The following is a 24,836-nucleotide window of genomic DNA, read 5'->3' as shown; positions in this document are numbered from 1 at the left end:
TCTACAGCATCTATTCATCTTGGTTAGGGATGCAGTGATATTACAGTTCTAGCCAATTACCAATAAGCCAATAATTATTTTCATGTTATGGTTGATAACTGGCCGATATTAAAATTCTATACTTTTGCCTATAAAAATTAATAAATAAATCAAGTCAACAGTTTCAAATGCTACAAATGAATTTTAGCATTGCATGTAAAATTGTTATTAGTTTTTTTATGCTAAAAGTTACATTTAAGTGTTATTAAAATAGTTAAAAATTGACTTTATGTGAGCATTAGATGACAGCAAAGGTATCTAAATGTAAAAATTGGGGAAATGAGCATGGACAAGTAAATATCCAACACAGATAATTAAAAAAAAAACTCTAATATCATCCAAAATGGTACAGATAAACTGTGTGTCCCTGATCTAGGTTAATGTTAATTTCTGCATATACCAATACATTTTACCATTTCAACAAGTTATATAAATTAGGTAATGTATAGTGAACAAACATGAATTAACAATGAACAATTGTGTATTTATAAATTAATATTAACCTACAATAATAAATAATGTAAAACATTTTTAGTTTGTTACCTGATGCAAATAATGTTTAACGAATTAACCTTATTGTGAAGTGTTGAGTAGAGCACATGGACATACAACAAACATTACATTAATTTTTTTTTTAATGAAACCCATCCCACATCCTGAACAGAACGACATAACCTAAAAACAAGTTAGATAAGTGAAAGTAGGAATAACTACATAAAATGCAAACAATAAATCAAATTCTCTGATTGTATTGCCCTGAAATGACTTGCGTTCTGAAAGACAATGTCTCTTAAACATTACTGAAACTCATGAAAGTGGACAACCATTACTTAGGACTAATCTTAACATGTTCCCTGCCATAAACAGGTTTACGGTTGAAGTATAGTGGCTAACAGGAATAAAACAATTTTGCTGTCAAAGGTTTTTGCGTCTACTGGGTGATCAAACTAAGATTTCAGTTTACATTTCAGGTGAAGTGTATCATGAAAATGAGAACTGTTTTCAATCTCAGATACACTAAGAGTCTCTAGAGTACAGTGACCAGTGCACAATACAAATACAGTAGGATGATGAATACAAAGTGAGCGCTGTTTCAGTGAGGTGTAATGGTAACATCACTTTTAAAGTCAATACAGATTATGACATGTTGTATAAAAGGCAAATAACATATAGGTGCTATTTAAACTTTACCCTACAGTAAACGGCAAGAACAAATCAACCAAACTAAAGTTCTGTGAGTACAGTGAGCTCAACCGGAAAATGTTTCAAACATTAAAAAGAAAAAAACATTTTAATGTATGATACCGTTTCACAATATTCCCCTTCATTATTTCACTTTTAAATATATGCATTAAAATACTCTCCCTGTGAATGTAATTAAAATTTAATTTTACCTCAGGTAATGAGCTTCACCAAAGTTTAAAGACGGCCAAATATCGTTCTCCACATGATTTAAATACGGCTAAATAACGTTCTCCACATGATCAACCTGAAGCCATCACACATCCAATTGAATTAAACATAAGATTTCTTGAATTTAGTGAGGCACAATTTAAAGCAGTTCAATTCATACCTTGAAATAAAAAAGAAAATAAAACCTTCTTACAGTACTGCAAAAAGTTTCTAATGTATCTCCAACCCAAAGAGGAACATTAAGTAGTTAAGCTGTCGAAGTACATTTAGCATACAAATAGTAATTTCATCCTTAATGTAAAACAGTGTTTCAATACAATGCAGGAAACTAAAATGAAGCACCAAATATAAATTTTGAGGAATTAAATGTAATAAATTCATTATAATAAGTAACTGTTCCTAATACCCCCAGTCTCCATGCTCAAGTGGATTTCCTTCAAAGAAGATCTTGCGCATATGATTTTACACGAGGATGACAGTAAACTTCCTGAAAGGAATCAAAAGTGCCACTCATTACTCTTACATCTAAACAGAAGGATCAGTCGCTGGTGTAGCCCATTGCACATAATCATTGTACTGTATGTGTGAACTTTCACACAGTCTTTCTTCTAACAAACAAAATTTCAAAATACTTCTACCACAAGACCCACAAAATGAAGAGCACCCGAACTAAATCTTACATTTAAAACCTGAAAAGATCTTGATGACATTGTGCTTTACATTATTGCTGATGCAGATTAATGATAATTGTTATATCCATACAAGCCTTATGACAGAACTCAAATAAAACACAAGAAAATCAAGACTGAAATAAACAACCCTAACACACACAGAAACACACACATTATTTCCTCTGCCTTAAATACAACCTTTCCCTCGATCTACTCGTTACAGACACTTTCTGCTTGTCAGTTGATATGTGTAAAATAACACGTCCGTGCAAGTTACCGTAAAACTGCGTGCGACATAGAGAGGTCTAATAGCTTATGCATATTCTAAGTGCATATAAAGTGTAAAGCAAATTGCATATTTAAATACTCATGTCAATATAATGTAAAGCGCAAATGCTTCTAAATACAAAACTCGTAACACGTGTTGCACTAGTGCAAAGCCATCCACGCTGCACTGGCCCTCCGGTCCTGCAGTTCTGCTTCTCACCACTCGGGACTCTCTGCCAGATCTCTGCATGACAACACACACAACAGGACAAGCGTGAGTTTGGGAAGAAATGGTGCATTTATAGATGGCAGAGGGTGAAAGAGATGGATAGAGAGGGAAACAGACGGAGGGGGGTGGAGGTGTAGAGTTAGGGAGAGAAAGAAAGAGGGTGAAGGAGAGAAGTGAGGGAGAAAGGGTTTTAATGATGCTGAAAATTGGCCGGTGAGCGCTGACTACCCTCTCAGTAAATCATTGCTACAGCTTCCTGTCAACTTATCTGTCCTCTTGTCCTCCCCTCACAGAACTCCCGCCATCCATTCTCTCACTCTCTTCTCCCTCACTAATTTTATGAGGTGGTATTCAAAACTTCCATCTCCTCACCATATTCGGACTGTCACCATAAATAAAGGCCTGCATTAGCGTGTGCGAGTGTGCAAAGACAGAAAAAGAGACAGACTGTGACAGGGAGATATAAAGCGAGGCGTTGGGGAGAGAGAAGGGCCGAATGTTTTTTGCGACAGTGACATATTTACTCATGTGGGTTGTGTAAGAGTATATGTGAAAATCTATCTGAGCCTGTGTCTGCAGGTCACAGATAACGACAGTGTGACTGATGGGGTTTATAGACAGTGAATGTGTGTTTGTGCGTGCTGTACCCGAGGGTAGCGTCTCTGTTGTCAGGCAGGAGAAGAGCTGTCTCCTCTCCAGAGCTGTGTCGTCCTGACAAAGCAGCCTCATACTCCTCCTCCTGTAAAACACACGCAGTCACATATGCATGAATAAAGGGCCTATTGACTACAAGTCTGAAGAACAAGCACAACCAGATTTTTAGAACGCCATAGTGTATCTCTATGAAATACTTCATACTGAGTTTGAAATATAAATCTGAGATCATCTGTAATTTTTTTATAATTTTTTTTTTACCTGAAAGCTAATTGGTCAGTGGCAAAAAATCTTGCCAACAATTCATAGATTGACAAAAATGTGGTGTCTGGCTCAAGGCATCTCTATGAACTCCAACATATTGAGCTTGAAATATTATTCTGCAATATTGAGCTTGAAATATTATTCTGCAATATTCTAAAGTTTTATTTTATTCTGATCCTAGGTTGATTCTCATTCTCTGTTCAGACTTTATGTTTGATGTGCATGTAAACAATTATTCATTTCGAAATTATTTTCCCATTCAGATTCCTAATCAAACCTGAGCATCCACCTTATTTTTCAACATGGAATTAAGATATTTTCTGTGAATGTGCAAGACTTTCGATTCATTTGCCGCTGTTAATAAAACCAGTATGTTTAAAAATATGATAATGAATTAAAATATGATAAGTACCAATATAAAGCAGTATAATAAGCTGTTTTGAACAGGTAAATTGAAACCGGAAGCCAGTGGCTGTGCCTTGCTCGTATGTTAAAAATGAGGTGGATACAGATATTATTGAAGCTTTAACCCTCTACTGTATCATACAATTTCTATCATTAACTAAAAACTAAAAGTATTTTGTAATTGCGCTGTTTGGTAAAGTTCTAGCAAAAATGCATTGTAGAAAGATAAAATAAAAATACAGTAAAACAAAGTGAACAACTTGCAAGAGTTTTTACACCATTTAGAGAATCCTAGCTAGTGATAATTCATTGCATTATTAATGTTTTATATCTGGGGTCTTTGAGACCCCAAGCACTGTCATTTTTAAGTAATGCCTTTTTATAAAGGGTGTTGAAATCCTTCACTTCCCTAGCAGACACTTCCCAAACAGAACATGAGGGTTAAAGCATTCAGAAAATCAAATTTTACTAAGTGAAAACTTCTGTATCCAGAGAGTTGGTTATTGTTTGGATGTCGGAAAAATTTATAAATGAATAACAATAAATTGTATACTTAAGCACCTTTCCAGAACTCAACGTCGTTCGTAAAGTAATGCAAAAACTTTCAGCATCTTACATCTGTGAATAGCTTTAGTGCAAATTGTTAGCAAATATTTTATAGCTTCGTTCTTTTGTGCATTCTGTCACATCAGATATGATGTGAAGAGGCCTTGAGGGTGAGGTCACATACAGCTAAACAAACAAACAGTGAGCCAATTCTTCCCTAAATGCTTTTTATGCAACCACAAAAATATCATATTGGGATATGCTGCGATGACTTAATGACAAACCCTCACCGACTCAGAGCTGTGATTGTGTGTGTGAGCACTGGGCTGGTGTGGAGATGAGAGGGGTGCAGGTTGGCTGATGACCACCGTGTTCATGCTGGAGGGGTGTCTGGGAGAGGGTGGCGGGGTGGCCGGGAGCAGCAGGTCGGCCTGGGGCTGCTCACACAGACTGTAGTGGTTCAGAGGCCCAGAAGAGTGTGTGTCCTGCAAGGCCTCTGGGTTCTCATCCTCAGAATCTGACAGCAGTGGGCTTTCTGCTTGACCTGAAACCAGGAATGGCAGATGAGCTTTCACAAGTGTCCTAATAAGTGTGTGTGGCAGCCCAAATTTTTTTTTTTTTAATGAAAATATTTGGATTATTTTGATTGTGATCATATCATAATTATGTGAATGTACCCTAATAGAACTTACATTAAATATAAACAATTATATTGTAGAATTTACCATATTCTTCATGTCAGCTACACATCCAAAATAAGCTAAAAATGTGATTCTGATTTAATTAAACAGAGCAAACAATATGACAAACCTTTATATGTAAATATGTAAACACGCTTAAGTCGACATTGCATTCATGCAACAGACGTCTGTAATTAGTTATAGAGCTTAACTGTTGCAAATGTAAATATAACATTTTTGACACTATAAACAAATCTTTTTTTTTTTTTTTTTTTTTAGCACTACTGCTTTGTACGATTTTCCTGATTTGCAAAACTAAAACTGTTGTGTAATGCTTGCTGTTGTGACTTTTGATTATGGGCATAAAGTCTGAACAACTTTGAAGGTTGCACTGGCCAAAAACCTGTTCGACTTTACTACTAGAAGTTGTGTAATGCAAACCAATTAGATTGTAGATCGCCATTTGCCATTGTGAGAAAATGTAAAACATTTTGTGCAGAATGCGGTCTGAGGTAAAAGTTAATGAGTCTAAAATAAAGCAGTGTTCTATTATGTTGTTTTGTAGTATGGCAGAGTTGTGTGCTTCCGGGAGGTGGGGTTGGTGTGCTGTGTTGTACGGTGCTGAAGTCTTGTCATTGTGCAGGGCCGTATAACGCAGTGGTGTGTGGCATTTTATGATGTGGCTGTCTGCCGCCTGGAGTTCTGTGGTATTGTTGTGAGAGGGCAATAAAGAAAGGAGACAGACTCACAATAGTGTCGTTGTGTGTAGTGATGTTTGTACAGAATTAAAGAAAGCACAGTGACTCACTGCTCTGCAGCAGGGCCGTCTCACTCCATTTAGAATCGCTCAGCACCTCCAGCCTTCTCTCCAGCTGACGGCTGTACTCCATCACTTCCTGCACACACACACCATTAACAAACCTTACATTGTATAGAATGAAATAATGTCACACTGTTATGTTTAAAATACCATACTGTCCGTCATCCTATCCCTAAATCAAGAGCGCACTCATCTTAAGTATACGTAGATTCATTGTTATATCCATTTGCAGTTTCCTTTTCTCTTATTTTAGCACAGCTATGGAGAAAACTGGTCACCTTTTCAAGTAATACACATTCATTTTTTTGTTAAACCCCTACCTAAAATCTTTGTAAAACTGCTGTATGTTTAAAAACGTAGCTTAATATATTTTAAATATTCTGGGTAATTTTCAGTCTAATAAGGTCTGTGACACACCAAGCCACGAGTCAGCCGTCAGTGAGCATCTGTCAAGCTAGCTTTTTGCCGTGTGTTTTTACACGTCGGCGACTACACAGTTGACTATCATTGCTGCTAGTTATTTGATGTCGCCCTGGTGTGTCACGGCCTTAACAGAACGGAAAATGCATTTTCAGTAATGCATTTACAGTGAACAGCCAGTTGGAAGCCATTCAAGATATACAAATTTATGTTGAAGAATAAACATAACAACATTAGCCTATATATATATAACTCTTCAGAGCTATATTATATAAAGTTTTATTCAAATTTTAACCTTACATCATTACTAGTTACTTGTAAAGTTAGTGAAATGTAAAGTTACTTTCACTTGGTACCCCCACAGGGATACCATAAAGGAATGCCACATAACTGCATATGCATGACCACACGCCTATGTTGATGTTCTGCAAACTCCATTCATGGCTATTACATATGTAACATACTAACCAGATGTTCCTCAACCTAGAAAGGATCATTTAAAGTTTATAGCTCACATAAGATTTATTTACTTAAGAATTTATGCAATGGCTACCAAAAATACAAGCTTCAGATTTCTGTGTTTCAATCCATCTGCCCACTCCCTTTTGTTTCCAATCTATTTACAATGTGGAATATTGCTTTAAACCAGGAGCCAAATGCTGTCAGACACACAGAGAGCAAAACATTCTCTTGAGAGACAGGTTGCATCTGGTGGTTAGGACTGGTACAACAGCATGTTTCTGTTATGCCTTCAGGCTCATGTGAATGAGAGGGTTGTTTACTGATAAATTGAAGACAACTTGTTTTTAAACAACCAGACTTTAAAGATGGCTTTGATGAGAATATGATAGTTTTGTGAGAACAGCAGAGATTGTGCCTGTATTTCTGTCTGCAGCTGCTCCTTCTCTTTCTGAGCCACTCTAAGACTGGCCTTCAGCTCCTGCAGCTCACGACGAGTCTCGCTTAACTGAACCTGAAAACACACACACAATTTTCACAAGAGTACTATAAAGTACATGTCTTTGAATATTTAGCTTCACATTGAATAGCAAATGTAATTCATACCTTAAATAAATCTGTAAATGACTTTGGTCATTCTAGGTCACTAATCAAATGTAAGCAAATATGTGATATTGACCATGTTAACTCCTACAACGTGTGCTGCAAACACTGAAACAGATGGCACTAAAAATATTGACAAGAAAAACTTACTTGGAAAAACTTGTAACTCTTTACAGTTGAGATAAGGCTACATGTCGTTGTTTCAAAGAAATGTGTTAAATAAATGTGTTATACCCGATTGCAGTCTTTCTCTCGTCCCAGCTCCACTACTGCTTTTTCTCTCTCCATCCTCGCCTCTTGCAACATCTCCTCCTTTTGCTGGATCTCGTCATTAAGGCGTTCCAGGCGGACTTTGTCCATCTGACAGTTTATGCAGTCACTTCAATTAATGACAGTTTTAAAGTTGCCTTTGTGTTTTTTAAAATATTTTTTGCTACACGTACCTCAGTGTTCTGCTGCAGGGTCTCTCTCTCCTGTGCCCAGTTGGCTCTGCCCTCTCTCAGAGACAGGCTTGCATCTGCCAGCTGAAGTGTGAGCTGTGCGGCCTGCAGACGGGCTTGATGGAGCTCGGCGTGTGTGGTGTCCCTCTGAGCGACCATGTCTCTCAGCTCCCCCCTCAGAGTCTCCACACAGCGTTCACTCACGTTCAGGCGCTCTTGAACACTCCGGAGTTCACTCAATGCCACTTCATTGGCTGCCTGATCAACAATGACACAGATACAATCGTGTCATGCTAAAAAGATGTAGTCAGTCTAGAAGCAGTTAGGGGGCTTGCATGTCTTCTAGCATCCATCTGTTCTATTTTTTTTTTTAATTGCTGGACTATACAGACATGGTTCAAATGCGTCATATCTAACAGTTTTCTCAGCATTTCATGCTGACTATAACATGTGACCAATTAGAAGAAGATGGGAAGTTGTATACAGTTGATATTTAATAAAAATAAATACAAATCACTTGCAAAAAATACATTACCATTCTAAAGTTTGGAGCCAGTATGATTTTTTTCTAAAGACATTAATAGTTTTATTCAGCAAGAATGCTTTAAATTCAAAGTGACAGTGAAGGCTACTTTGTTACAAAAACTTCCATTTCAAATAAATGTTTTTCTTTTGAACAGTCCATTAATCAAAAACTGTATAATGATTTCCACAAAAATATTAAGCATATTCAAGATTGATGATAACTTAAGAAATGTTTCTTGAGCACCAATTCAGCATATTAGAATGATTTCTGATGGATCATGTGATGCTAAATTTCTTTTAATAAAAATAAAAATCTTACTGTGCCAAAACCTTTGAAAAGTAGTGTACACTATAATATAATATATTTATATGTTGAGAAAAATGATCAATATATGTTGATATTTTGTCAGAATGGCCATATAAAAAGAAGAAAGACATGCTTTCTGCCCCCATATGGTGTATTTACAACATCTACCAGCAGGGAATATGCTAACCAGCCAAACCCAGGGCTCCAGACTAACTTTTTGCCTTGGTTGCACTGGTGCGCCTAACTTTTTTATTTAGGTGCACCCAAATTTTTCCTCAGCTTGCGTCACCTTTAACGCCACAAATTCAAGGTCACCTTTTTATCACGCTCTATACACATTCATATTATGTAAATGATTTTAAACAAGAATAAGGTGTAGGTAAATACTTTTTTTATTTGAAGCACAATTTTACTGTAGCCTATATAAAAATAAAAATCTTTTTTTTTAAATAAAAAATGTTTAAAGTGTTTCACTGAGCTGCCAAACAAACTATTTTGAGTCTCTAGCTCAGACGCGGTAGGCTCTACCTCCGTCTCTGAGTCGGATGCCATCTCCGACGAAGGACCAGGGCTTGGCATCTTACCAGGGACTGGGGAGAATGGTGGCTGAAGTAGCTTCATGTCTGGGCTGTTGTCGGAGCATTGACCGGGGAGTAAAGGGTTTTAACGGTATTCCTACTCTTACCGATACTGCTTATCGATCCGGTACTTTAACTGTATTCTTATCGGTTCTTTTTGTTTTATATATATATATATATATATATATATATATATATATATATATATATATATATATATATATATATATATATATATATATATATAATATTAAACAAAGATAAACAATAGATAAAAAAAAAGATAAACAATTAAACAAAGATACACATTATATAGGCCTACACAGTGCTTTAATTTCAGTAAGGTCTACTAACATTACTCTTCAGGTATGGCCTAAAAAGAAATCTAATAAAGTAATCAAATGAAAAATAACACTGCGTAATTTTTCATAAATAAATTAATGCTTAATAAAGCTGAAGTTATTCTTTCAAGAGCTTTGTAGTAATTTTTCTCTTGTTGTTTGATTCGCAGCAATGGCGCAATCGTCCGCATGTTTACTAGACTGCGGCCCCTTTAAGACCGAGTGCAGATCTGCTACGTCTGATGCATCATATTCTCCCAACTATTTCGATAACTACGTCCATTTAAGACATAAACTGTTTTTAGTGAATCTCCAAGCCGGTCATTTTGACATACTTTTGTGTACATTTGATCGTTTAGACGCGCACATGAAACCCAAAGTAGGCTATAATTTGCTTGTCTTGGTCTCGGTTTCGGAGCGCGCGCCGCCTTGCGAACATGCATCTCTTATGCAGATTTTTGTGCTTTTAATAGCTCTTTTAATTATTTAACGCGTCCCGCAAGTTAGCAACAGTAACTAGACTGCATTTTACAACAATCACCGATCGTGCTGATTCTGTCGTTAGGTTTGAGTTTTAGGGAGAAATGACAGTGTAATGCTGCGAAGGGAAGAAGTTGCACTAGATAGAATTCGGCTATAGTTTTTAATGGTTTTACCTCAATATATTATTTTTTATAATCTTTGGAAGCCGAAATCTAAAATAAAATCAGACTAATATCACAGACCTTAAGTGTAACCAGGCTTAGGCTACGTTTGAATGTTTAATTCTGTCCTCCGTCATCACTCCTTAAGCGTGAGAGAAGAGTGTGAGTTCCCAACTTCCCATGAGTGTGAGTTCCGTCAAAGGAGAACAAACGATTAGTTCGTGGAGAGGCAGCGGATGCGAGGACGTTAGGTGCACCGGTGCGACCTAGGAAAAATGTTAGTCGCACCCTTACAAAATTTGGTCGCATGTGCGACCAAATTGGTCGCACTCTAGAGCCCTGAAACCCCTTATTAATAACATGAACTTCATGGATAAATGGCATCAAGTATCTATTCTGAGACAATACACCCTGTGTACGAATATTCAATGTGAAAGCTGGGATGTGAAAACTGCTGGAGTGTTACCTCCTTCCTGTGAGCGCTGTTGAGTTTGTGTGTGAGGGTGGTGATGGTGTCACGGAGCTGTAGAGCATGTGTATCTCTCTGGGCCAGTGAACTTCTCAGACTCTGAAACTCTGATGAAAGACTGTGCAGCTCTTTCTCTGTCTGTTCCATCTTTAACTAGTATAATACACAAAACAATGGCACAATAATGACCATGTAGTTGTGTTTATGCTTATTTGTGTACAAGCGTGTACAAGTGTTAGCTGAGAAACCTTCAGGTTCTCGTGTTCATCCTCATCTTCCTTCTTCTGAGCTGATGCTTTCTTGGCCCGTTCCCTCATCCTATACAGAAACAGCACACAGGAGAACCAATGAAACCACGTGACTCAAAGAGACAATAAGACCCTGTTCACAGCACTAAACCGACCTCTAGAAGGGGTCCAATGTGTCTTGTATATAATCCAATCACATCAATGACATTTGGAGGAAGTCAAAGATGCATATGGCCACAATATATGAAACAATTATGTCCTGATGTGTTCCAGAGAACACAGGATAACTACTTGCTTATATAACATGTACAAATTAAACAATGATTTTAAACTTTTCAGAAGTACATCTTAAAACAACAACACAATTCAATACTCAAGTCATCAACGTGCAGTGACAATTGTATAGAATATGTGCAGCCTTTAGTCATTTGAAATTATGTTCAGTGTGGTTCATGAAATCGAAGAAAATCTTAAGGAAATCAGATCAGAAGTCGTCATTGGAGATTAGTCAAGTAGAGATTAGTAGAGATTAGCACATTAGCCTAGTTGTATTGGAGATTAGTCAAATAGAGATTAGTAGAGGTAAGCACATTAGTTGTAAACAAACATACAACACAATCAATGTAGTCTGAATCACAAACAAATAACTCTTATTAGCTCGTATGTGTTATTTTTAGTAAATCATAAATAGTGATGCACTGAAATTATATTAATTTTTTTGGTTTCGATAAAACGAAAATGAAGTTTTGGTAATAAAATTTAGGCAATTTTTTTTTAAATTTAGGCAAATAGGTTCTTCTCGGTTTTTCAGCAGATTTTTTTTTACATATTGCTACTGTAGCATCATATTTGGTCACACTGAAGTTCGAATACACTGCTGACATATACCTGTTGTAGCTTATCCACGCTATTGTAGCTTATATTTTTTGCATGAAATAGACACTGACACAGTCAAAACGCGTCATCAGAGAAGCACAAACTGTACCAATGATTTTGGCCGTCCAAAACTATACTGCCCGAAACATTTTTTTGTTTTGTTTGTTTTTTCACTTTTCAGTGCATCGCTAATCAAAAACACATACATCATGACTGTGACCAGTGTAGCTTGATTTCTGAAATTAGTGTCTCTTATGAGCGGATTCTTTCAATGAATATCTCCTCAAAAACACAGGTTAACAATTTGAATTAGTCTCAATTGCTGCCCTGCATAATTTTCAGCATCAACAGAGAATACATTTCTTTCATATGTAAAGCAAAATGTTCATTATGACTGAAATGCACCCAAATTAATTGGAATGTGTAGGGCTGGGTAATGATTCAAAGATAATTCAGAGTAGAAAACACAAAGCCTCTCACCTTTCTAGGTCAGTCTCTCTCTCCAGTCCTCTCTGGGTCAGTACTTTAATGTCCTCTTCTAGCTCTCTGATTCGCTGCTCATTAGCTTCTTTTTGAGTTAGCAGAGCTCTCTTCTCCTCTGTCAGGGCCTCACCGAAATACTCAACTTCCTAAAAGAGAGAGGTGTGACGGTAGTGAGGTATTTAAACTAAACTGTAACACTAAAAATCGTTAAACAGTGAGCTTTCCGCCAGTGTGTGTGAACATATACACCACAGTAAACACAGTAAAGACAAAATATACACAAAACCCTGACCCAGGTCTGACCACACAGGCTGATGGAATGAGTGTTTACACTACCTTCTGCTTCTTCTTCATTTCCTCTACTTTCTCTATATATTCTCTCACTTCCTCCTTCAGCTCGCTGATCTTCCTTTCCAGCTCCTTGCGGCTCTGCTCCCAGGAGCTTCTGTCTCTCTCTCTCCTGCCTTTCTCCCGCTCCACGTTCTGGTCTGCTGCTTCAAGAGCCTGGAGCAGCTCAGCACGCTCCTTCAAACACTCCTGCAGACGTCTCTGTTTGGAAGAATGATAGAGAAAGATACAGATATTAATAAAAAATACAAATGAAGAAAACCTAGTTTTAAATGAGGTCTGCCTATCGATTCAAATGTTTAATTATTTACCTTATATGGTAAACAAAATATAAATCATATTAATTGTATATATCAATATTAGCTTTGAAGACATGGCATTATTGTAGCAGACCAAGTAAATCAAATAAATGATATAATTAATAATTTAATGTAATTATTTGGGCTGGGTATCGGCAAGGGCCTCACGATTCGATACATATCGTGATACATGCGTCACGATACGATATATCACGAATATATTGCAATACGATACATATTGCGATATATTGCAATACTTAATAGTTGAAAATACAAAACCGAAACCGGGCACTGATATAGAACCGGTACCTAAGTAGGCTAACCGGTATGTAACCGGACCAAATCAAAATGCAGATTTCGGTGCCTCATTTCGGTGCCACTTAAATGCCTCAGCTGTCTATTGAAATATTTGCCCTCTGGTTCTCCGAAACGGACGTAAGAAGCATCATCCCCGCATGCGATTGCTAGTTAACCCTTTGATGCGTACGATTGTTCACACCGGTGTGATTAGAACGTTCAGATCGTGTGATCATCAACTTCTAAATTCAAATTTGCATTTGCGCATTGGCTGTCATATTATATCACAACTATTCAGTGTTTTCAACCACATAAGGTTTATTTTAGGTTTCAGACATGTAAATACACACAAGTACTAGCAAAACAACATTTATAGTTTGTAAAATACACACTGATGTCTATGGAAGCGGCAATAACAATCCTTTCAATTATAAATTGATGACGTGTTTAGATACACATTATATAGGTAACTATAAAATTTACTCTGTTCTTCTCACACTTCACCAGTGAAATAAATGATCACGATAGTTAGCTGTATCGATATTTTTTAACTGCCCTAGTAATTATTACGTTTATTGTGAAGTTTATGTAATTTAAATAATTGTCTTAAATGTCTTCTTTACATATGCTATATCAGTAACAAAACAGCACTGACTTGGTTGGAAAGCTCTAAGCTGTTCATGTGATTCTCAAACCACACAACAAAACTGCACATTGTGGAAATGTTAAAAGGAGACTCTCTGTCTGAGGTCTGCAGTCTTCTATGGATTAAAGTATCAATACACTGGGACATCTATTCTATTTTTACCCTTTTTTGGACAAACAACAGTGCATCTCAGAGCTGTCCAAAAGAATGAGAAATCCCTTTTATTGTAGTACTGTATACATACTGTAGTTTAGTATTGCTGTATACCTTTCTGACTTGCTTAAAAAAAGAATAAAATATATCATAACCTGGAAGTTAATGAAAAATACAGCGAAATGGTGCATTAATTTAAAAAGCCTTTTTTTTCACTGTGATTAAAACTTGAGACTATTATCATTTAGGCTTCATGCTTACAATCACACCCTTGTACGAGATTACCAATACTGTTTGTTTTACATATTTATTTATAATATATGATAATATATACTGTTTATATATATATATACAGTACCAGTCAAAAGTTTGGAAACGTTACTATTTTTAATGTTTTTGAAAGAAGTCTCTTATGCTCATCAAGCCTGCAGTTAAAAAAAAAAAAAACAGTAATATTATGAAATATTATTACAATTTAAAATAATGGTTCTCTTTTTTAATATACTTTAAAATGTAATTTATTTTTGTGATGCAAAGCTGAATTTTCATCAGCAAGTACTACAGTCTTTGGTGTCTTATGATCCTTCAGAAATCATTCTAATATGCTGATTTATGATCAATGTTGGAAACAGTTGTGCTGCTTAATATTTTTTTTATAACCTGAGATACTTTTTTCAGGATTATTTGATGAATAAAAAGTTTAAAAGAACTGTATTTATTTAGAATAGAAATCTTTTGTAACAATATACACTACCGTTCAAAAGTTTGGGAACAATAACTTTTTTTTTTTTAAGAAATTAGTACTTTAATTCAACAAGGATGCGTTAAATTGATAAAAGGTGATGGTAACAATTTATATTGTTAGAAATGTTTTTATTTTGAATAAATGCTGTTTTAATGAATAAATGCTGTTAACGTTTTACTCATCAATGAATCCTGAAAAAAGTATTCCAAAAAAATATATTAAACAGCACAACTGTTTCCATCATTGATAATAACTGAGTATCAAATCATCATATTAGAATGATTTCTGAAGGATCATAAGACACCAAAGACTGGAGTACTTGCTGATGAAAATTCAGCTTTGCATCACAAAAATAAATTACATTTTAAAATATATTAAAAAAGAGAACCATTATTTTAAATTGTAATAATATTTCATAATATTACTGTTTTTTTTTTGTTTTTTTTTGTTTTTTAACTGCAGGCTTGATGAGCATAAGAGACTTCTTTCAAAAACATTAAAAATAGTAATGTTTCCAAACTTTTGACTGGTACTGTGTATATATATATATATATATATATATATATACACTCACCTAAAGGATTATTAGGAACACCATACTAATATTGTGTTTGAATACTAGTCAGAAATTCTACGTGGCATTGATTCAACAAGGTGCTGAAAGCATTCTTTAGAAATGTTGGCCCATATTGATAGGATAGCATCTTGCAGTTGATGGAGATTTGTGGGATGCACATCCAGGGCACGAAGCTCCCGTTCCACCATATCCCAAAGATGCTAATTCTGACTCTACCATCTGAATGTCTCAACAGAAATCGAGACTCATCAGACCAGGCAACATTTTTCCAGTCTTCAACTGTCCAATTTTGGTGAGCTCGTGCAAATTGTAGCCTCTTTTTCCTATTTGTAGTGGAGATGAGTGTTACCCGGTGGGGTCTTCTGCTGTTGTAGCCCATCCGCCTCAAGGTTGTGCGTGTTGTGGCTTCACAAATGCTTTGCTGCATACCTCGGTTGTAACGAGTGGTTATTTCAGTCAAAGTTGCTCTTCTATCAGCTTGAATCAGTCGGCCCAATCTCCTCTGACCTCTAGCATCAACAAGGCATTTTCGCCCACAGGACTGCCGCATACTGGATGTTTTTCCCTTTTCACACCATTCTTTGTAAACCCTAGAAATGGTTGTGCGTGAAAATCCCAGTAACTGAGCAGATTGTGAAATACTCAGACCGGCCCGTCTGGCACCAACAACCATGCCACGCTCAAAATTGCTTAAATCACCTTTCTTTCCCATTCTGACATTCAGTTTGGAGTTCAGGAGATTGTCTTGACCAGGACCACACCCCTAAATGCATTGAAGCAACTGCCATGTGATTGGTTGATTAGATAATTGCATTAATGAGAAATTGAACAGGTGTTCCTAATAATCCTTTAGGTGAGTGTATATATATATATATATATATATATATATATATATATATATATATATATATATATATATGTATGTATGTATGTATGTATGTATGTATGTATGTATATATATATGTATGATTGGCTGGAAGGTATGCATTCAAATCGTTTAATGCACAGGTAGTTCCAGTCAGTTTTATCACCATTCTACAGGGTGGGCCATTTATATGGATACACCGTAATAACATGGGAATGGTTGGTGATATTAAAGTCCTGTTTGTGGCACATTAGTATATGTGAGGGGGCAAACTCCTCAAGATGGGTGGTGACCATGGTGGCCATTTAGAAGTTGGCCATCTTGGATACAACTTTTGTTTTTTCAATAGGAAGAGGGCCATGTGACACATCAAACTTATTGGTAATGTCACAAGAAAAACAATGGTGTGCTTGGTTTCAACGTAACTTTATTCGTTCATGAGTTATTTACAAGTTTCTGACCACTTATAAAATGTGTTCAATGTGCTGCCCATTGTGTTGGATTGTCAATGCAACCCTGTTCTCCCACTCTTCACACACTGATAGCAACACCGCAGGAGAAATGCCAGCACAGGCATCCAGTATCCGTAGTTTCAGGTGCTGCACATCTCGTATCTTCACACCATAGACAATTGCCTTCAGATGACCCCAAAGATAAAAGTCTAAGGGGGTCAGATCGGGAGGCCTTGGGGGCCATTCAACTGGCCCATGACGACCAATCCACTTTCCAGGAAACTGTTCATCTCAGTTTTTCCCTGAGTCGTTCCCTGAGTTTTTCCAGCAAGATGGTGCACCACCACATTATGGGTGCCAGGTCCGAGCATTCTTAGATGAACAGTTTCCTGGAAAGTGGATTGGTCGTCGTGGGCCAGTTGAATGGCCCCCAAGGTCTCCCGATCTGACCCCCTTAGACTTTTATCTTTGGGGTCATCTGAAGGCAATTGTCTATGGTGTGAAGATACGAGATGTGCAGCACCTGAAACTACGGATACTGGATGCCTGTGCTGGCATTTCTCCTGCGGTGTTGCTATCAGTGTGTGAAGAGTGGGAGAACAGGGTTGCATTGACAATCCAACACAATGGGCAGCACATTGAACACATTTTATAAGTGGTCAGAAACTTGTAAATAACTCATGAATGAATGAAGTTACGTTGAAACCAAGCACACCATTGTTTTTCTTGTGACATTACCAATAAGTTTGATGTGTCACATGGCCCTCTTCCTATTGAAAAAACAAAAGTTGTATCCAAGATGGCCGACTTCTAAATGGCCACCATGGTCACCACCCATCTTGAGGAGTTTGCCCCCTCACATATACTAATGTGCCACAAACAGGACTTTAATATCACCAACCATTCCCATGTTATTACGGTGTATCCATATAAATGGCCCACCCTGTATATTAATGCATTGCTTTCATTTAAGTGCGCACACACACACACAGAGAGAGATTGGAAATCGCACTGCGCACACACACACACACACACACACACACACACACACACACACACACACACACACACACACACACACACACACACACACACACACACACACAAAAACATTCAGGAGCACAGAAACATATTAATGCTGCCCTGTGACTTTTATTGATAAAATAGCCTCGCCGCTGAATCATTTCTCAGCAACAAGGGAGTAACACCAAATGCACAGCTTCATTATTAGTAGAGGGATGCTGCACAGACACAGGCAATTCACACGCGCATCTCTCTCTGTCTTGATAATTAATTCAAATACATCCATGCTATAATTCATTCATTCATAAATGTAATCTTACCGCACTGCTTTATCTCTGTGTCTCTGATTTAAAGTGGGCAGGATGCTAGATCTAATGAGCCGTAACTGACCAAATTAACCATTATTTTTAATTTTCTGGTCAAATATTGTGCTGCAAACATCAATAACTTGTTAATGTTGGCAAATGGCCATAAGCAGGAGAATCCACGGCTAGCTTTGCATTAAACAATTGGAATGCACTCTGCTGAATGCATGTGTTGTGTGTTTCTTTGCCTCCACATCATGCATTAAAATCGCTAGCACAGCTAGCCGTGGATTATCCCTTACATATATCATGCATACGGAGAGAATTCTACAGCCCACGGCAACTGCCATTGTCTTATTGTGAAACATATAATTTGTGTAATGATGGACTGAATTACAGTCTTCACATAATCTTTGAGTTCATCTGACCTGCAGTAGCTGGGCTCTGGGGATGACCAGCAACATGTCTTCGCCCACTTCCTCTCCTTTGCCCTCCTCCTCCAGAGTCATCAGCTCCTCCATGGGCTTTGGGGCTGAGAAGGTAAAGGCAGTGCTGCAAGAACAAGCCTCTCCCCTTCCATCCACATACACAAACTGGTACTGCTGAGCACTAGGCCCTGGTAGGTAGGAAGCTGAAGAGGGGAGAGAAAAAGAATGCTGTGAAAGGCCAAACACAGGCCAAAAAAAAACTATAAACAAAACAATTGTCGTATGGTCTCAGATTTTTTATATAGGCAAATTGTATTTGAATATTTCCTGTCTGGTTATTCATAGTGAGAGAAGTTTGGAGATTTCCTACACAATCACATGAAGCCAGGGCCACTGGTGATGACCTCATCTGGCTTCTCCTAAACGCACTCTGTCTCCATCACCAATATTCACCACAAAATACAATGCTGCCATTCTGCACTGTGCAAATCTCAGCCCGGATGATACTTTCACATGCGCTTGCAAAACTCGGTCTAACACTACTGTTCACAGTTTTGGGGTCAGAACGTTTTTTTTGTGAAAGAAATTAATACTTTTATTCAGCAAGGATACATTAAATTGATCAAAAGTGAAAGCATAGATATTTATAATGTTACAAAAGATTTTTATTTAAAATAAGTGCTGTTTTGAAAATACTATTCATCAAAGACTCCTGAAAAAAAGCACAGGTTTAAATAAGCAGCTGTTTTCAACATTATGTTCAACAAAGTTACTTGAGCACCAAAGCAGAAATACATTGCACTTTAAAATATATTAAAATGCAAAACATTTATTTTAAATTGTAATATTTCACAATATTATTGGTTTTACTTTATTTTTGAATGAATAATGTAGCCTTTGTTAGCATAAAATACTTTAAAAAGAAACATTTGAATCGACCTCAAACTTCTGAATGGTAGTGCATGTTACTTTAAAAGAGCAATATATAGCGCGCCTACACCCTGCAGTTTAATTACTATGGATTTGCTTTTCAGAAATAAGCTAGTCATTAGGTTGTCTCAAAGATTAGTTAACCACTTGGTTATAAGGAAGCCCTGAATAAATAGGGCCCACTAGACACTGATCAGACATGCTGGTTAGGGGGCGTTCACACACGATACACAACAATTTAAAGGGCTGTCACAGGGTTTTACCATGCTTATGATAATGCACGCTACAGCACAGCATAGTAAAACCTTTTAAAAATAAATTGCATCTCTAAATTCATTCTTTTTAAAGCATTGCCAAAACAAGCATTTTATGTTTATTGTTTAAAACATTTTTAGAGATGCAAGTCAATCTAGGGTAATTTAGGAGCATCCTAGCCCTCCCTACTAATAATTAACTACAGGCGAAATCCTTTGTGGCATTTTATCTCTTTCACAGGTCATCTGAGGACAAACATTTGCTAATGCACTGAATGCATGAGCCCAGCAGTTGGGTGAATCAATGCAAGGAACTGTAATTAGCTTCTTTAAATGTCCCTAAAGCGCACTATTCTTTATTCATACTGTATTAAGACCATCAGCTGACTTTCAAGAGGGCTTGAACACCAAAATCAATGCTTCAGAGACCTTGGAAATTAACGCAGCAGTTCACGGAGGTCCCCTCTTTGTAGTTGGATGGTGCTACTGCCCACACAAACGTATGGTAGTGCTTGATAGATGACCAGCCAACCTGAGGGTAAAAGAAACAGATCAACTTTAATTAAGCAAAAGAGCCACATCAGTGCTGAAAAGTCCTGGAGATGGTTCTCTCTTACTTTAAATAGTCCAACCCAGTCATTACTGGCCCATGTGTGCTGTGAGTTGATGGTGTAGTGGCAGTCCACTCTGCTCTGAGGGAAGTAGCTACTTCCGACATTGCGAAACTCCACCTCCAATGTCTTCTCCATGGCAACAGAATAGTGATGCACCTAGGTAGTTATTAAAAATTAAAATGGAAATATTTAGTCTAAAACTATTTTTCTCATTCTCAAATAATATGCATGCAGTTTTATGGCGTCATTACATTAACCCTCTACTGCATGAATTTTGATGACACATGATAAAAATTATTTCACATCATTTCCTGGCTCATTTGGGAACATTTTATTGATTTATTGAAAAATGTCCCTCCCCCAACCCCCCCACCCCAAAATATTTTTTTGTTGCCTGAGGGCAACGTTATGCAACAATGGTAAAGAATCATAGAGAAAATGATCATTATACAATTCTCAGAGAGCAATACAAAAATAAAAAAAATTATTAAAAAATGTCAAGAAATCATTTAAGTAAAAAGGGAAAAACACTTAAATAACTCTGACTGGCAATCCAATGGACGAGTCTGGGTTTGGCAGGAAAACGGTACTTGCCTGACTGCATTGTGCCAAGTGTAAAGTTTTGTAGAGGGGGGATTATGGTGTGGGGTTGTTTGGTGGAGGGGGGATTATGGTGTGGGGTTGTTTGGTGGAGGGGGGATTATGGTGTGGGGTTGTTTGGTGGAGGGGGGATTATGGTGTGGGGTTGTTTTTCAGGGGTTGGGCTTTGCCCCTTAGGTCCAGTGAAAGGAACTCCTAATGCTTTAGCATACCAAGACAATTTGGACAATTTCATGCTCCCAACTTTGTGGGAACAGTTTGTAGATGGCCCCTTTCTGTTCTAACATGACTGTGGATGCTGCACATTAGTGTCACTTTGGTGACTTTGGGTGTTCCTGTGCACCCAGGAACCCTACATCTTCCCTACTTGTAACACATTATTTGCCATTGTGAGGTATTGTCCAAGACATCCTTGAAAAGTACCCCTTATCGCATAACGTTGCCCTGAGGCAACAAGAAGAAAAACTGAATTTGTGAACATGCAAAATAAAAATAAATTCACAAAACCTGCCAAAAGGCTTCTCTACACCTTCATACACACACACATATTTTTTATGTACAGTTCATGTCATTTTAAATATGATTACTAAAGCAAATAATCTTGCTTTCATCTCACACCATGTGCTCCTGTGACCATGTGTCAGAAAAGGACGTCCCGCCTTCAAATGGTGCTTGATAGTGACTCCCAAACCTTATTGGACTGTTCTTTGATACTTTTTCAAACATTCTAATTGGTTGCAATCATTTAAAGAAAAATGTACTGAACACAGGGCTTAAGAAAACTTTCCGTTGCCTGGGGGCAACGCTATGCAGTAGAGGGTTAAATATTAGTATTACAAAAAAATGGCCAATGAACTGCAACAAAGTTACAAAAAATGGTAAAAATAATAATAATAAAAATAAAAAAACGTAATACATACTTAGTAAAAGACATAATACATAGAAAATACAATGTTAAATTTTATCCTAAAATCCTGATGTTAAGAAAAAGTTAAAAGACATGTTACTTATGTGCTTTGAAGAAGTGTGGTTGAGGTAAAAGGCAATACAGTAATTATTTTGTATTAATTATGCTATCTTATTTGTATGCCTTTTCTGTCTCTATCCAAATTCACAAATATACATAACTTTAAAAGGAATTTCAAACAGTAGTCCCCAGAAAATTGTATGGATATTATTATCGAGGCTTACCGAGGACAGTAGGGGAGAGGTGAATGTGTTGCGCAAGTAAAGAGGTACTGTTTATGTTAAACTAGATGCCGAGTTCCTGTGGATGACTGACGAGGTGTGCAGACTCTCTCACCCCGGACACACATCAGCTCTTAGAGAGCATTTGTGACACAGGCTGTCAGGTGCCACAAATACTGTGACTGACTGTGTGAACTGTATAGATTACAAGTAATGACAGGTGGGCCCATCATTAGCAACACCTTATAATAAACTACAAAAAACATATTTAGACTCTCCATGAAGAGACCAAGGACGTTTTCTGACGTCATCTGTATGATGTCAGAAACTTGCAGCTTAACTCCAGTGCTCAGTATCAAGCTTTATCTTAAAAAGAAATACCAAGGATCATTTGATTCCTCATCATATGAGTCGTTTAAAATAAAATATATGGTGAAATTAGTTTTTTTTTTAAACACTAGAAAACACAAAATTTATTTTAATGTACTTTTAATATTACTTGACACGTGACACCTGATTGCTATGGCACAATAATTGCTGATTTACGGAAATAAAATCTTTCTTTGCATTGCAAACAATCGTGGATGGCTATTGCAAGCGAGGCCCAAAGTTAGAAACTATCTCAAGTTACTCGGTACAGCGTGACATCAGGAAGAAAAACAATGCATAAGCAGATCTGACACTTTGTAACAGCAGTTAAAAAAGAAAAACATGACAGCCTTATAACATTGTTATCGTCAATACACATTCCATGGGACTGCCTCTAATGGGATTGGATGTTATAAACATGGCATGCTTTGTCTTTAGCTGCGTGCTACTGAACATACTGCAGTTTTTTTCTTTTCTTTTTTTCTTTGTGGAAAAACCGCAAACGTCGTTTAACAAAACTCACCCAATTTAGATTAGATAACCAGAACAATGTCCTCTTGAAAAACGATGCTCGGTCATATAGGAAAAAACATCTATGAGACTGATGACAAGTGTAATTTACACCGACACGTTCGCCGAGATGAGCTGTGCCACGAACATCTCACAACAATAACAAAAACAGAAGCATGGGTGCTTTGGAGAGGCGCGCTGCATTGTGGGAAATGAAGTTCTATCACTGATTCTGAATCATGTCTCAGACACTCAAAAAAACTAAAATCCCCATCTGTAACGAGAATGCTTTGAAGGTCGATGTGAGAAGTCAAACGTCATGGTAACGGTACAGCGATTTAAGCTCTGATTGGTTCACATTTCTCATCGGATTCATCGTCTTAGTTTCTATTGGTTAAATGTGTATGTCAATCAACTCTTGGCCAATGCGATACGTGTTCGTTAAACACGCATGGTGAAAAGCAACACGGTTGCGAAATGAACTAGTCTGACTCATTTCCGCGAATAGGGTCTTTCGAACAGTTCGAAACATCGATTCAGTGATTCATTCATTTACGTCTCATAACTAAAAAGTGATATTCTTTGAAATAAACACTGTCATGTATTTATGTTAATAAAAGTTTCATACAATCAAGTCAACTTATATGTTATATTTGTAATAATTTAGCAAATAGGCTACTCTAGTAATAATATATCGCTCCATCAGTCAAATCTTTGGTAAACTTAAATTGCTCACACTGTCAGCTCGGTTCTTGGCTTGCTGCAAAATTGACATGTCAGAAAGAGACAGCTCTTGGTTCAATGAGTCGGTTGACTCGAGAATCACTCAACCTGATTCGGTTCGTTTCGAACAAATCGTTCGGTCTGTTGTAACCAGTTCAAACTATTCATTGAAAAAGATCCGGTTCAGAAGAGCGATTCGACTGTGTCTGGTTTCCAAGAGACATGTTATATAATATTCGCATACATAATATAAAGCACCTGCGTGGGACATATATCACTCACATGCTTGTCTGATGCCTGCAATGGCTTTTCAGGGTTATTCTACTTTGATTCCTGCTGTCTCAGTAGGCCGACACACATTCAGCTGGAGTAAACAGCACTCTTCATTTGCTGACTCACAGAAACTTGAAACTAGAAATGCTTGGCCATGAAGCTGAAAAGCAGATGCTAAATGCCTATCATTTTTCAATGATTCTTACAATAATTTGTCTCTCACACTAAGGCTAACTTGTAGCTCAGTTTGTGTAATAAAGAGGTGAAATAAATGTACTATAGGCTATATTTAATCAATAGTAAATGGAGTTAGATGTTTAGCATTTTAAAGAACTGAGGAGACACCTCTTTTCCAAAACATTAGTTGTCTGATGTTCTCGTTTTGAACACAAGATGGCAGTGTACTTTTAGGAAACAGGAAGGAGCTGCAGTGTAGCTGTGCATTGTCCTCTAAGATTTTTTCTTTAAATATATTACTATTTATAAACATTTTTTAATTGAATGATAGTACAACTAGGCTTAATCACACAAACCTTTTTTTTTAAAATACATTTCTTTATTGACACTATAAAGTGAATGCCCATACATTTTCAAATAGAGTTTTGTAACGTCACTATCTTTCATATGTAAATTGTAAAGACACTTATACACATGTAAAACTCACTTTATCTTTCTATATAGCCTGAGTAATAGCTTGGATCAGCCAGGCATGTTATATTTCATATTCGAGGCATTATTAAATGCATGAATAATTATATATTGCTGAAGAAGTTTCTCGAGGAATTTGGCACATACAACTCATAGATGAGCTGGTCTCATGGTGATATTAGGAGGTCACAAGTCAAAGTGATACATT

General features: G+C 37.0%; 2 protein-coding genes across 2 annotated transcripts in view; both read right to left on the bottom strand.

Annotated features, from left to right (window-relative positions):
* Nucleotides 1–24,836, bottom strand: part of LOC309481339 (tubulin alpha chain) — a 267,267-nt gene that overhangs the window by 148,174 nt on the left and 94,257 nt on the right. The gene's annotated exons all lie outside the window — the stretch shown is intronic.
* calcoco1a (calcium binding and coiled-coil domain 1a) lies at nt 1,833–23,168 on the bottom strand. The gene is made up of 15 exons (XM_082144381.1): nt 22,998–23,168; nt 20,321–20,473; nt 20,133–20,235; nt 18,520–18,722; nt 12,718–12,930; nt 12,379–12,527; nt 11,023–11,092; nt 10,772–10,927; nt 7,914–8,168; nt 7,705–7,830; nt 7,286–7,381; nt 5,977–6,064; nt 4,779–5,032; nt 3,267–3,358; nt 1,833–2,634 (listed from the first exon to the last, which is right to left on the bottom strand). Exons 2-15 carry the CDS (start codon nt 20,450–20,452, stop codon nt 2,607–2,609), a joined length of 1,965 nt encoding a protein of 654 aa, XP_082000507.1. The 5' UTR covers nt 20,453–20,473; nt 22,998–23,168; the 3' UTR covers nt 1,833–2,606.

Source organism: Leuciscus leuciscus (genome assembly GCF_965113295.1).
Source record: "Leuciscus leuciscus genome assembly, chromosome: 18".
NCBI classification, from domain to species: Eukaryota; Metazoa; Chordata; class Actinopteri; order Cypriniformes; family Leuciscidae; genus Leuciscus; species Leuciscus leuciscus.
Note: the sequence above shows the minus strand (reverse complement) of the source record. Positions and strands in the feature narration are given on the sequence as shown.

Bases quoted from the DNA above. Each gene is read 5' to 3' on its own strand.
- calcoco1a (XM_082144381.1), bottom strand. From the start codon at position 20,452: ATGGAGAAGACATTGGAGGTGGAGTTTCGCAATGTCGGAAGTAGCTAC. The intron at 20,236-20,320 runs GTAAGAGAGAAC...TTTTACCCTCAG, and splicing joins ACTGGGTTGGACTATTTAAA to GTTGGCTGGTCATCTATCAA. The intron at 10,928-11,022 runs GTTTCTCAGCTA...GTATTATACTAG, and splicing joins ATGAACACGAGAACCTGAAG to TTAAAGATGGAACAGACAGA.